This window comes from Sinocyclocheilus grahami, unplaced genomic scaffold, assembly GCF_001515645.1.
Source record: "Sinocyclocheilus grahami isolate Dianchi unplaced genomic scaffold, SAMN03320097.WGS_v1.1 scaffold12.1, whole genome shotgun sequence".
Lineage (NCBI taxonomy): Eukaryota > Metazoa > Chordata > Actinopteri > Cypriniformes > Cyprinidae > Sinocyclocheilus > Sinocyclocheilus grahami.
In genome coordinates this window covers 2,491,786-2,505,008 of record NW_015505191.1, presented here as the reverse complement: position 1 = coordinate 2,505,008, position 13,223 = coordinate 2,491,786, and the positions used below count along the sequence as shown (strand labels likewise).

General features: G+C 37.3%; 2 protein-coding genes across 3 annotated transcripts in view; both read left to right on the top strand.

Moving 5' to 3' along the window:
• The window catches only part of LOC107597375 (multiple epidermal growth factor-like domains protein 9), a 116,051-nt gene extending 112,769 nt beyond the window's left edge, over positions 1 to 3,282 (top strand). For both annotated transcript variants that reach the window (XM_016288411.1, XM_016288403.1), the window contains one exon: positions 1,118 to 3,282. In XM_016288411.1, coding sequence (XP_016143897.1) covers positions 1,118 to 1,557 — 440 coding nt within the window. In that variant the 3' untranslated portion in view covers positions 1,558 to 3,282. The remainder of the gene's footprint in view (positions 1 to 1,117) is intronic.
• A 5,113-nt stretch (positions 3,283 to 8,395) lies between these two features.
• Positions 8,396 to 12,002, top strand: LOC107598424 (uncharacterized). Its single transcript, XM_016289755.1, has 4 exons — positions 8,396 to 8,639; positions 9,075 to 9,108; positions 10,176 to 10,247; positions 10,417 to 12,002. The coding sequence occupies exons 1-4, from the start codon at positions 8,538 to 8,540 to the stop codon at positions 10,842 to 10,844; spliced, it is 636 nt and encodes a 211-aa protein (XP_016145241.1). The 5' UTR covers positions 8,396 to 8,537; the 3' UTR covers positions 10,845 to 12,002.
• The last annotated feature ends 1,221 nt before the right edge of the window (positions 12,003 to 13,223 follow it).

Sequence of the window (13,223 nt, the reverse complement as noted above, 5' to 3'; positions counted from 1 at the left end):
ACTGATGACGTCCCATTATAGAGGTAGCTGCACTAATGGAGCTCCAAAAGGCAACATTGACTTTCGGTATTGACTTTCCAACAATGGCTGAAATGTCTCTGATAAAGTGTTTCCCATAATGACAGTGTTGTTATTGTTAACATAAAATGAAACTAAAACTTTTCTGTTTTTGGTAATTAAAAAATTCCAGCTGTAATAAAATAAAATATAAAAAAAATTTTCAATACTTTATTCTCAAAATTAATTACAAATGTTGCCTTGGCAACTAACTAAATGTACTAAAATTAAAACTAAAAAATAAACCTATATTGAAATATTTTTATAAAACTAATACAAATGACTAAAGCACATACAATTATTAAAACGTGAACTAAAAATTAAATCTGAAAATATAAAAATTAAAGCTAATACAAAATATTAATAAATACTTTAATAGTACATAACTAAAATAGCACTGCATGATGAACCTTACATGTTTTCTGAGGTAGGTTTTCAGTCTTTATGTACACTGCGTATGGTTTGACATTGTCTGTTCTACTGAACAGATGGAATCGCTCCTTCCTGTGAACCTTCTACCAGTATGCAGCATCTGTTATCTACATTACACTAGATCAGGGCTCCACATGGTACTGTTTTGCTGCTCTCACCCTTTTTCATTCCATTCCTCTTACTCTTTGTTGCTTCTTATCCTTTACTCTTTTTTGCTCTCTCTCGATTATTCACATGATGATAACTTGCAGTTCAATAATAACTGTCAGTTCGGTGAGTGAGTCAGAAGTTCAGTCAGACTGATTCAAAAAAGTAACTTTTTTTAGTCATTTTTTTAATGATTCATTAAAAGAACCAAATAAATTTGCTTATTGTTCAGACTAAAACTGAAGTTTGTTATCTGCATGCAGCCCACAAACTCGTTTTCTTACTAAGTCATGGTAAACAGTATTTTTTTCCATTGCATTCAATAAACGCACATTCACAATTTATATTCCGCAGCAGTACATGAATATCACTGGACAATCACTGGAGTTTAATTCATAATTTTATTCATTTGGATATGTTGCGTTTTATTAGATGCATACAGTATCAAACTGATCTTCTCTCTCTCTTGCCCTTTCCATAGTCGTCCACACTACTCCTTCAACCACTACCCACTGGTTTCACTACACCACCATGAGCTCCAGCCCCAATGCTACTGCACAGTTCACCACCTTCTCCACAACTTTGCTGAGCAGCCTGGGCAGCTCCACCCCCAACACCACCACCACAGTGACTCCGCTTCCGTGGAACCAGTTCAACATCATTGTCCTGGCCGTCATCATCATAGTTGTCATTGCTCTCTTGGCGGTGGTAGGTGGCGTGTACACTTACCGAGAATACCAGAACCGTAAGCTGAATGCCCCATTCTGGACCATCGAGCTGAAGGAGGACAACATTAGCTTCAGCAGCTATCACGACAGCATACCGAATGCAGATGTATCGGGGCTTTTAGAAGATGAAGTTAGTGACTTGGGCAATGGACAACTTGCTTTATCTGGTCCTGGTAGTTTGTATAAGGTGTAACTGATGTTCCTTCACAGAAACTGGCCTGCTACATCAGCGCTGGCCCGACGCTTGGCAGATTGTGGACCTGTGGATATGTGGACCCCTGATTTATTTTTTTCATTTTATGCTGATGGACCACGGACAAGGTTTTCCCACTGGACATAATCAAACACTCACACAAGCACTTCAGAGCAAGAAGACAAAGTAATGAATGAGGAACATGAGCAGTGCATTTAACTGAAAAGCCAAGTTAAAAAATCCTGCCTTGTTGAAGGCCTTGGCCGATTCACAGCTGAAACATGTTGCCTTGCTTTGAAGAAAGAGAAGAGATGCAGAGACTAATTCACTAATGTGTGACAGAATACTAGACAATAAAGCATGTCTGAGTGAGTATTAATACAGCGACAGTGAGAAATGCATGACGTTTTATCACACGTGGATAGATCAATCAAATGCATCTGCTTATTAACATTATTTGCATACTTGCAGATACGTCCATTCTCACGTTCCCTTTGTAAATGCTATTTCAAATGCACAAAGTGGACATTAGTTTTCAACAAACGTTTTATTTTGTTTTTTTCTTTGTGTGTGCAAACCACACCGTTTTAGTGTCGCTTCTTACATGCTATTACAGGTGCAAGACGTCAGGGGGCGCCTTTACACTGGACCTGGCATACAGAGCAGGCCTGTGTATTGTGCAATGGAAATACATTATACTAAATCAGATGCTGAATGATTTAAATTTTGGCAGGCGCTTTCTTGCCGAAGCAAACTGCACGGAGGGATGATTTGTTTTTATCAGGCCAAAAAGGATCTGTGTGTCAGTCTCAGATGGAGAGAGCCTGACTAATTCTCGTCACAGTTTTACAACAGCAAAGTGGATTTAGAAGACTGTTTCATGGTGTATGGAATTGTACTTGTTTTATTTATTTTCCAGAAATTTTCTCCTCAATCCACTTTTCCTTTGTGACTTTTCACCGGCCACCTGTTAAAAGGTGCCACGCCTTGTTGTGTGGACTTGACACAACTTGTCTGACTGGGAGTTTAAATTTTGGTTAATTTATTTGGACAAACCTCTCTCTCTCGTATTGATGGCTTATAGGGTCTGTTTGTGTGAGTCGCAGAGGAGGGGAACATATATGATCTGATGAGCAATAATGCTTGATGGGTCCAACAGCCATACTGGACAGTAGTCAATCACTGCCATTTGTGTAGCACAGGCTAAAACAAGTTGAGCAAATGGTTCAGTGATGAATATGTGCCCATACTTGACTGTGTGGATGTATGTGTGGGTGCTGAGTGGGGTAATATAATATATTATTATTATTATTGGAATTGTCAGTAAAAGAACCCATAAAAGGGTGTGTATGAATGAGTCTGTTCTTGATAGGCGATGGCCTGAACTTGAAGGCAAGAGCAATAGTTCATCTGTGATTGTATGTCAGATGACTCTTGGGACATCTACTTTTAGCTCTCTCCCTACTTTCACCATCCTGAAGCTGTCTTTATCGGAGGTGTGTTGGTACAAAACTATGTAAATATTAGATGTACAGAATGGTTGTCATGAGGAGCCTGCTATTGTATTGGTACATATGACAACGAGTCCTGCTTCTGTGACCAGCATACTCATGCGCACATGGAGAGACTGATGTCGTAACGGCGTTTTAATTTTGCATATGTATGCATTGTGCATTATGCATGGTGCACCACATTCACAACTAACTCTGTGAAAATTTCAATAAAAGCCAGTTTTCCTATAATATGTGCTTTCATTATTATTATTATTATTGTAACATTTCACTTTTGTGAAAAATTATTACTCAGTTGTATTTGAGGCACTGTTCTGTTTTTCAAACCAAACAAAATACCAAACTGCATTTGTCCAAATGCATGAGCATTAGTATTTTACATTATTGACATTAAGTTGATATAATTTTAAAGAAACAAAATAAAATTATACCAGATGCATTTTACATATTCTGCAAAACTAAGATGACCTCATTATGTACATCCCAAAGTCACCTGTAAATACTTCAGTTTGCACAGTTCCTTTAGTGAGACCGCAAATATCAAGCAAAGGTTAAAGCATGACTCCTTTCTTACATGTACAGTAAACTATATTGCTCAGATCAGTTTCTTTTTTTCTGTTCAGTATAATCATCACTTTCATCTAGACCATGTGTTTCTGATGGCATCATCTGTGTAAGAATCGTGATGGTAGCATCAATCAAGTGCCTGACTTCAAAGGTTTTGTTTTTATAACATGTTTTAACATCTTGTATTGCATTCAAATATTTATAGCCCTCCTCCCTTACATAGCACATTTGAGTTTGAGCAATATGCTGACGTGTGGCATATTTTCAATAGCTGAGCTATATAAACTGTTATGTTCTTGTATGATCTTGTCAATTTCTATTGAGCAAAAGTGGTTAGTAATAAGTGCCACAAAAGGAGTTCTGTTTCCTGTGTTTTGAGTTATAGGTCTGCTATCAAAATGCAAAGGGGGAAAAAAATACTTTTTTTTTTTTTTTTTTACTTTGGAGGTTAAAAGTTCATCTGACAACTGAATATAGACTAATATAAACAAAGACTTAAGTTTCTCTTCATACTGTCCTCAACATACTTAAAAGATTCTGCCATCTGGTGGCCAAATGAAACAAACTCTGGGTCTTCAGATGCCTTTGTCATAGCTGAAGTTCTTTGGTTATTTTTGTGAAAATAGTGAGTGAATGTAGTCTATAACCTTAAACTTCCTTTGTCTCGTATAATCATCACTTTCATCTAGACCATGTGTTTCTGATGGCATCATCTGTGTAAGAATCGTGATGGTAGCATCAATCAAGTGCCTGACTTCAAAGGTTTTGTTTTTATAACATGTTTTAACATCTTGTATTGCATTCAAATATTTATAGCCCTCCTCCCTTACATAGCACATTTGAGTTTGAGCAATATGCTGACGTGTGGCATATTTTCAATAGCTGAGCTATATAAACTGTTATGTTCTTGTATGATCTTGTCAATTTCTATTGAGCAAAAGTGGTTAGTAATAAGTGCCACAAAAGGAGTTCTGTGTTTAGAAGCCCATGCACAACTCTAAAAAACACATTCCAAAAATGTGATCAAGCCTGGCTCATACTGTGCGATTTTGGCCACGATTTGGCCGTCTTGAGACAAATTTTGAAAATCCTAAAAGATTCCTTTTAGGAAGGCTAAAATCTGTAGTCTTTGATCGTTAGTTTGACATGTTCACCGACAGCCGATTAATGGCCGTTGCGATCAAATTTTACCTCCGACGAAATTCTGGCAGTGTCAGAAGATTTGGCGCACAGTCCTGCAGTATGACTTCTCCTACGATGAACATCAAACTGTCTTCGTTTTTCAAGACAAGCCATGATCATAATTAATGCTAGAGATTTCTTCTAACCGCATAAACACCGGTTGCGCTGCTGTTTTCATGTGGGTGTGTAGTTCTGCTTACACTATTCTTCTTAAATACGCCGGTATCACCGCCATTCATATACTTTTAATGATAGCCAACATTACAGCCCGCAGTCACCGCAGTCATTACAGCAATGCAGCTCGCAGTCACTGAACGTGTGTGGGACTGTGGGTTGATAATGTAGAACTCCGGACAAGTTCTCTTGCGCGCACCCGTTTTTAACACGTCTTGACTGTCGCACAGTCTGACATTAATGACAACTGAGATCCCACAGTGTGACATGATCATCATGTTCATACAGTCTGACAAGTACAATCCTAAAAGACTTTTAAAAAAAAATAAAATAAAAAAATTCGCACAGTGTGAGCCCGGCTTAATCTGTTTTGATCTTAGTGGCTTGTCTTTGAGTCATACTGCAATCTTCTTTTATAGTTCTAATGTACAGAGTGATTTTCCATATCGCGACTTTTCTGAGATGAACGATTTGCTTTTGCTCAATCCTGAAAAACAATCCAGTGGAGAATAGCTGTAAAAGCCCCCCCACCTACTTAAATGTTCTCATCTTTAATTTGTACCCTTCTTAAAAGGTCAGAGGCAGATAGCTGGGGAGTATTCCTGCAATCGCCCACACCTTCTGGGTATCCATTAATGGGTCATATCAAACAAATATCACAGAATCTGAGTCACTTTTTTAAGTCATACTAAGTACATGCTGTCATTTCATTAATTTTTCCTTCAAAGCAAATAAAAAGCATCCTCCTGAAATAAGTGAACGTCTATAGATAAGCAAAAAAGTAATTCAACTTAGTTGTCTTCCCCATTTTATTTTTGCTGGCTTATTAATTTACTCTTGCCATGAATTAAAACAGAACCAAGAATTACTGTAGCCGTTCGTATAAAGCCTGGTCAAGACCAAGCGAAAGCCGCTGAGAGCTCGCCAGTGGGCGGGACTAATGTGCAAATCTGTAGTCTCATTGGCTAGTGCTCACCTTTAACGGTCTGCGTTTTGGTTACAGCATATCATTACCTGAGATAGGACGAGAGCAAAAAGAGACCGCTTTGACTATTGTAAAATAATGTTGTTAAATACTAACAGATAAAACATTTTACATGTAATTAACTTTTAGCATGTTCTTAAACGCTGACCTCATTATTGTTAGTCATTTTTCACAGAAACAATGTATAATGGAGAAATTATCTTTTGAAACCATAAAAGAGGTGTTATTGTACACATTAATCCACCCCTGCATTTGTCACCTGCTCCCTCGTATAAAAAAGGCTTGAAGTGTCATACAGAAATATGATGATAATGTTGATTATGTTTGCGATATTGTAAACACAATGCAGACTGGCTGTGGGAGTGATTGAAAACACGACTGATTTTCACTTATCTCCCGTCCCAGTTAACACTGCATTTTTCCATTTTGCTAATGGAGAGCATTTCAAGTGGAAACTAACTGTTGTAGTAGTGAGTCTTTCGTATGTCTCTCTTGCCTACCTGGAAATACTGTTGCCATGACACAGTTGAGGCTCTTGTCGAGATCATCCTTCAATCCCACAAACCCTGCAGTGACACAGAAAATATACCGTTTATGAGAATGTTTTGAATATCAAGCTCTGATATTGGCAGAATATGCAAACCTAGCCAACACAGCCTCCCTGCTCTAATTCTGAGCTTTAGCATGAGATCAGCACCCTCAGATTGTTCTTTAAAATCAAACAAGTCAGTTACTTCGCTCAAGTAATCAGTCATGACAAAACAGATATGCACATCAAATCTCGAGACATTTAAATTAATCTGAGCACATGATGCCGGAAATCAACAGCATTTAGCCAATCGAGTGCTGACAAGTGGAATCTGATGTCATTGTGGCATCACTGAGCCATGTAGGCCTTCGAAATGGAAGACATTTGCGGGCATTTTCTTTTACTTACTTTGATATCATCTGGGAAACTGCCCTCTTTTGGAAATTTAACTTGTGAGTTCTGTAAATAGAGTAACCGATAAAAATGAGTCATATAAAAATATATATGTGTGTGTATATATAACTGGAAAAACATAATCTGTGTCTGAATCAACAGTGAGATGCTCACAAACATACTGAATGTCCCTAAAGTGCCAGCAAAACCTAAACACGCACAGTGCATAACAATTTTTGCTGATGCTTCTGCTAACACCCACACCCAATGGGAGCACACGTATGTGGTGACCTTGTTTGCATGATTGATTACAGATATTTCTTATGACTTCCAGTCAACATTGTGGGAAAATACCAGATGGGTGGTCTCTGAAGTACTTGAGGTCTATGTTTGCTCTTAAAGAGATAGTTCTAATTCTGAAAAAAATTCAAATTCTGTCACCATTTACACATGTTGTTCCAAACCTGTGTCACACTTTATTCTGCAGAATACAAAAGGAGAAATTCTAAGGAATGTCCTGGTCAGTGGTTTCTGGAAAGTATTCAGACCCCCTTACATTTTTCACGTGAATACTTTCCGTACCCACTGTATATATATATATATATATATATATATATAAATGAATGTTACATTCTACTGTCCTCACTATTGTTGCTTTGTGATTTTTACATTATTTAGCTTTGGCTGTTAATAGTTTGCTTCAAACCAAACTATTCAAACCAATTCTGTCGAAGCAGGCTCGTCTGAATTGATATGCTGTGGTTTGGATTTCTTGCGCCGTGATATGGTAACCTACAACCATCAGGGGCGAATAGGGTTAGGGTGATGCATAACCTGTAATTAGATCATTAAATGATTCAATGAGTTTCATTTGAGAACCATGAATGAATCATTAAAAACATTTTAAACGTATAACAAATCACTAGACGATCTGATTCAAACAAATGATTACTTCATTGCTAAATTGCAACACAATCCTCACAAAATTGCACAAGTAGACTACTTTGTTACTTTTACAGTAATTATTGCAGCCTTTGGATACTTGATTTTTTCATTCATTGTCTTCATTCACCTTTAAAGCGATGCTCCAAAATGTCTCCTTTTGATATTTATACAGGTTTGTAATGACACGAGGGTGAGTAAATGATGACAGATTTTTTTTTTCTTTTTTTTCTGGGTGAACTGCCCCTTTAAGATTTATTTTCATTGTCGCTCTTCAGGACCTTTTAGGATTAAAGATTTAAACTTTTGTGTCTTAAAACACACGACTGTTCTCCATCCACCATCCACTTCACCTTATTTTCGTAGCTGTAGGTTTTACCCACTCTCCAGACAGGCAATCTGATAAAAGATTGAAATTACAAACAGTGCTGATAACTCAAATGAAACCAGATGTTGGCTCCGATTACAAGATATCAGTCAAATGTATGAAAGCATGCTTTAAATAGTGAAAGCTATACTTTTCTGTTATCATGATCGCATCCACCCTCATCTCACCCACAGGTGATGCGAGTCAATAGCGCACCGTTGAACGCGTGGGAGAGACTCAGCCTATCTCATTACAGCCGCGAACTTCATCTGGTACAAGAGTCATTTCTTGTGTGAGACTGCAGTTATTTCAACTTCTTGAGGAGCAGGCATGGATACAGCGCGGGCAGCCAGGGCGCATATTATCTGGACATTGATAGCTTTGGTCTTTATTTTAATCGCGTCGTGCTTGACGTATGTCTTCATGTCGAAGGTAAATATAACCGATCTACAGCCTCAGAATGTCTTGATTCTTCATCTAGATATTGTTAATTTGGACAATAAAATTACCCGGTGTTAAGGATTCTGTAGAAAACTTTGAAGAACAACTTTCTTTCTGCGATTGATTTGGTTGAATAAAAGTCTAGTAAGATAGTTGACCATTCTAGTAAGCATTCGGTTTTAACATTTTTATGAAAAAAGTAGCGATCCTCAGTTCACATAGGCTAGGTACACACACACACAGGGCAGTGCTTATCTTATCTTCGCGCTTTCTCCAACATTTTATGTGGATAGTTCATTTCTGGATCAAGTTGCAGAGGGCGTGTTTGTAAACCACGAATGGGTGCATTTATGTAAGCTCTTTGCGTTGGCTCTGTTTCTGTGCAATCTACTCTTCAAGTGACATGTCTTACTGTAACTTCAACAGGTGTCTGGATGCCAAAGAATTAGAACCGTGAATGGTAAGTTATACCTCAATATTACCTCATGTTTACATACTGTGTATTTTGTCGGCGACTGTTCGCGGCATTTATTTCCATTTTTCTTCACGCTAGATTGCTCATTAGGCTTTTTGTTTAAAACGGTATTCTTAGGGAGAAAAACCCTGCGTTTATATTACAAGTGCATCTTCTAGCCTGTATATAGTTAGTGTGCATCGTCAGTAAGGTGTATATTGACTTTGTTCTGTTTATGTCACTGTATTAGTCCATTAAGCCACGTTCAGCGTTTTAGAGCGTCTCTGTGGAGGGCGCAAGTGGCAACGGTTCTAAAATGAAGAACACTTGAGAATTTGTAATAATTTGTGATACATAAAAAAGATAGCCTACTTAAAAAATACTGTTGCTACGGTAACCTCCTCAGCGAATGCGACTCCTGTTGAAACTACACGCTCGGACTAACTTGTCATTGTCGTTACTAAATAAAGCGTTCGAAACCCCATTTCAAACGTGTAACGTTAGCCAAAAACTCTCGATAACTCGCGCCCAGGTTATAATTTGACACCAATAACCATTCAAAAGTACCTAAACAATTTTTTTTAACATAATGATTTAAACATAAGCTTTACTGCGTGTTTTGTAGTCAGTGAAATAAACAATAAAAGTTGATACCGCGACTGATATTAAAAGAAAACTAGGCTACTGCAAATGGTAGAAAGGTTCTGAAAGCTCTTACTGTTTGAAGAATCTCCATTCTAATTTATACTAGTTTAACGGTAGTATAGTAAATGTGGTTGGGCTACTACAATGGCAATGGTAACATGTATAGCCTAACTGAGCCAGTTGTGCTTTTTGTTGTGCGTGTGTGCTTGTGGGAGTCTGAGAATGTTTGGGTGGGGAGTCGAGCGGTCTCGCTGTGTGTTATGTAGTGTAATGCATTTTTGTGGTCTGCTTCAACGCATTTTCCTGTGCAGCTGTGAATTGCACGTTTAGTCGTGCAAGTTTTATTTGTTGGCATTTTTAACCAGCATTCGTTCAGCGGTGGAAACCTTAGAGATGCTTACTAATGTTTTTCTTTTTTGATCGCACAGTCTCTGCAATAGAAAGTATGTTCTCAAGAAAGTATGTTCATCAAATCTCACAGGAACACTGGCTTTTGACAGGTGATTGTCCACAAATTGTTTTATTTATGAAAGATGCTGATACAAAAATGGTTTCACATGAAGTCCACATTTCTCATTAAAAGCTGTATAATATTGAAATGACATAACGTAATATAAACCTCTGTGATTCTATAATGAAACTTCTTGCTACGTGTTTATCCTCTTCAAGCTCGGGGCTACAATCAGACAGGTGATTGGTTGATCTGGGAGGATGAGTGGCACGGATACAGGGATAAGAATGAGAGTATTCTGGACCACACCAACATGTCGATGATCATTCGAGAGAAAGGTGTCTACCTGGTCTACATACAAGTTAACTTCCAACTGAACCCACAGAAGAACAGCAGCTCTACTGTAGAACTCAAAATTTTAGTGTATTTCAGTTCTGATGGGGAGAAGCAGCTATTTGCAGCCGCACACGACACTCAGGTGGTGATTGACTCACCTCAGGACGCCAAGCTCAACACTTTCCTTCTGATGAAAATGCAGCCAACAAGCCAGTTATCAGTGAGAGTATTTCCGAGTGAATTTGTGAACTGCACACCACAACCCTTTTCCAGTTTTATCACTATCATAAAATGGGCAGATGACTGGTAGATTGTTGCATATATTGCAGAAGTTTTTGGCTTTCCAGGTGAAAACCATATCCATGTCCAGTTTTTACAATGGCGGTTGTTCTTATATTTTTGTTAGCTTTAAATGTGACATTTTAGGAAGAATGCGGTCTCAAGATCAGCTGCTAGAACACCTGAGATTTTCCAGCTGTTTGTTGTACTAGGAAATGCTCGCTGACATTAACAAGGATTGCGTGGGGGGTTGTGATACTTTCTTGGTGTTTTTCTTCTTCCTTTCGAAATATGAAGATCACATCTCATGATCTTCTCAGAAGCATGACACATTTTCCTCTCAACAGATATATGTTAGGTTTGTTTTGTTTCAGTTTTTTTTATGAGTCAAGATGAAAAAAGGGCACGATATACTGTTAATGAGCACTGACTTTGAAGATTCTCATGTATTACGTACATAAAAGATGTCATAAGTGCCTGCAAACGAACATTGTTTTACTAAACAATAGTAAGCTAATTCTGAGCAAGTGGGTATTTCTGCGGTGAAAGGCATCTTCCTGTGTATATATAATCATAGTGTTTTTTTTTAATCATCGACAGCTGAATGTAAAAACCTCTTAACCTATCTTTGTCTAGCATCAGTGTTTGACATAAATGTTCATTGTATCAAAAGCTATGGAGCAATATTTTGTGTAAATATGTGCTTCTTTTCAAGACAAGAAACCAGCTTTTTTTTCAAAGTTCTTGAAATGTGGAGCTAGTTTTTAGCTGTAAGCAGATTCATCCAGCCACAGAAGCATTTATTTGTTCATGCAGGGATGTCATGGAATTATTTTTTCTTATGGGGGTGACTAGGGGTGGGTTTTTTTTTCCACATTCAAAAAAACCCACTAGTTACACTAATCCAATCAGTCAAACAAGCCATATGAATCTGAACAACATCAGCTGTTTTAATAAGACAGCGGAGTGTTTTTCTTTTCTAGCGAGTGGGAAAGTTTCTTTTTCAAACCCAGTATTTTTTCAGTCAGGAAAATACCATTTATGATGATGCTTACTTTTTTTGTATTCAGATGAATCAAACCTGCTAAGTCTTAAGAATATGTTTAAATAAGAGACTAAATATGAATTTTTTTTTTTTTATGAAAGTTTTGTTCTTTCACAGCTAAGCCCTTACTTGTGTTGTAACTAACAATGTAATCGTTCACACTTTTTCAATTGACTACTTTTATTTTTTTTTTACTGTTCTCATATATGCAAACAATATTATATTTATGTAATTTGTAATATTTTTATTTAAACTAATAATTATAAAGTAATATGTTTTCCCTCTGCATGCCTCAGATATTGTGTATGTAATTTTCTGTACATTAGCAAACACCACACTTAAATAGAACTTGTTTCCTAGGTATAAAGTACAAAGAAAACATTCAAGTTAAACTAAAATTGTACAAAATATGACAGTATGACCATATACTTTGTCTGAGTTATTTGTTTTGTACTTGGGTAGAATAGCAAATTAAACATAAAATAATAATGCTTATAGAATAATTATTCAGAGAGAAAAAAATAGTTGATGTCAAACTGGCAGAACCATAACCATAAACCAACATTACATTGTAGGAGATTTTTGTGTGACAACCTAATGAGAATTTACTAAATGTTATCTAAATTTGTAATTAGTTTTGTTTCTTTATTTGTTTACAGCCATTAACTATGATTCCTAGAACATTCTGGGAATCAAAAATGTTTAGTTGAATGCTTCTCGATATAACATCTGGATGCTGAACAAGGAGGTCTATAACAGGTCCAGAAGTAAAGTGTGCGAGAACGGCGGATTTAGTTGATGTAGGCCTAGATGTAGCGGTACGTAGTGCCCCCCTGTGGCGGAGACTTTAAATCTGACGGAAAAAAGGTGAGTCAAGTCTGAAGCTACAGGGTTTCAGTTGAGTCAAGTTGTGAATTTAAGCTTTAAAGTGTTGCTAATGAAGAAATTGTGAATGAATAAATCACGTTTTTGTAACCGTCCTGACTGAGTAAATCCATACATTGGAATACATTAGCTTACATGGCCCAAAATGCTGGCACAGTCTCCTGACCTCCTGTGACCCTACAGAAGATAAGCCGTATGGATGGATGAGTGGATGGTAATACATTATGGACAAATGTAAATTAAAGAATTCAACAATAAATAAAAAACTACAGAATGTCGCATTTTATTTTTGGGAGTTTCAACACACAAATGTTTTACCAGCTAAGAAGATCAGCACTTTTAGAGTTCATCCCACTATCTGATATTGATGTGAGCGTAAGTATTGGGACAGTTGCCTCACAGATCTTTCTGAGTGATAAGCTGTGTCCTGCTGCATTAATTCCTCAGATATTAAAAGCAGGGAATGTGTCGTATCAGTTA

Excerpts from the sequence above, each read along its gene's own strand:
- LOC107598424 (XM_016289755.1), top strand. The coding sequence starts at position 8,538 with ATGGATACAGCGCGGGCAGCCAGGGCGCATATTATCTGGACATTGATA. Across the intron at positions 8,640-9,074 it reads CGTATGTCTTCATGTCGAAG|GTGTCTGGATGCCAAAGAAT; the intron begins GTAAATATAACC and ends TAACTTCAACAG. Across the intron at positions 10,248-10,416 it reads GGAACACTGGCTTTTGACAG|CTCGGGGCTACAATCAGACA; the intron begins GTGATTGTCCAC and ends ATCCTCTTCAAG.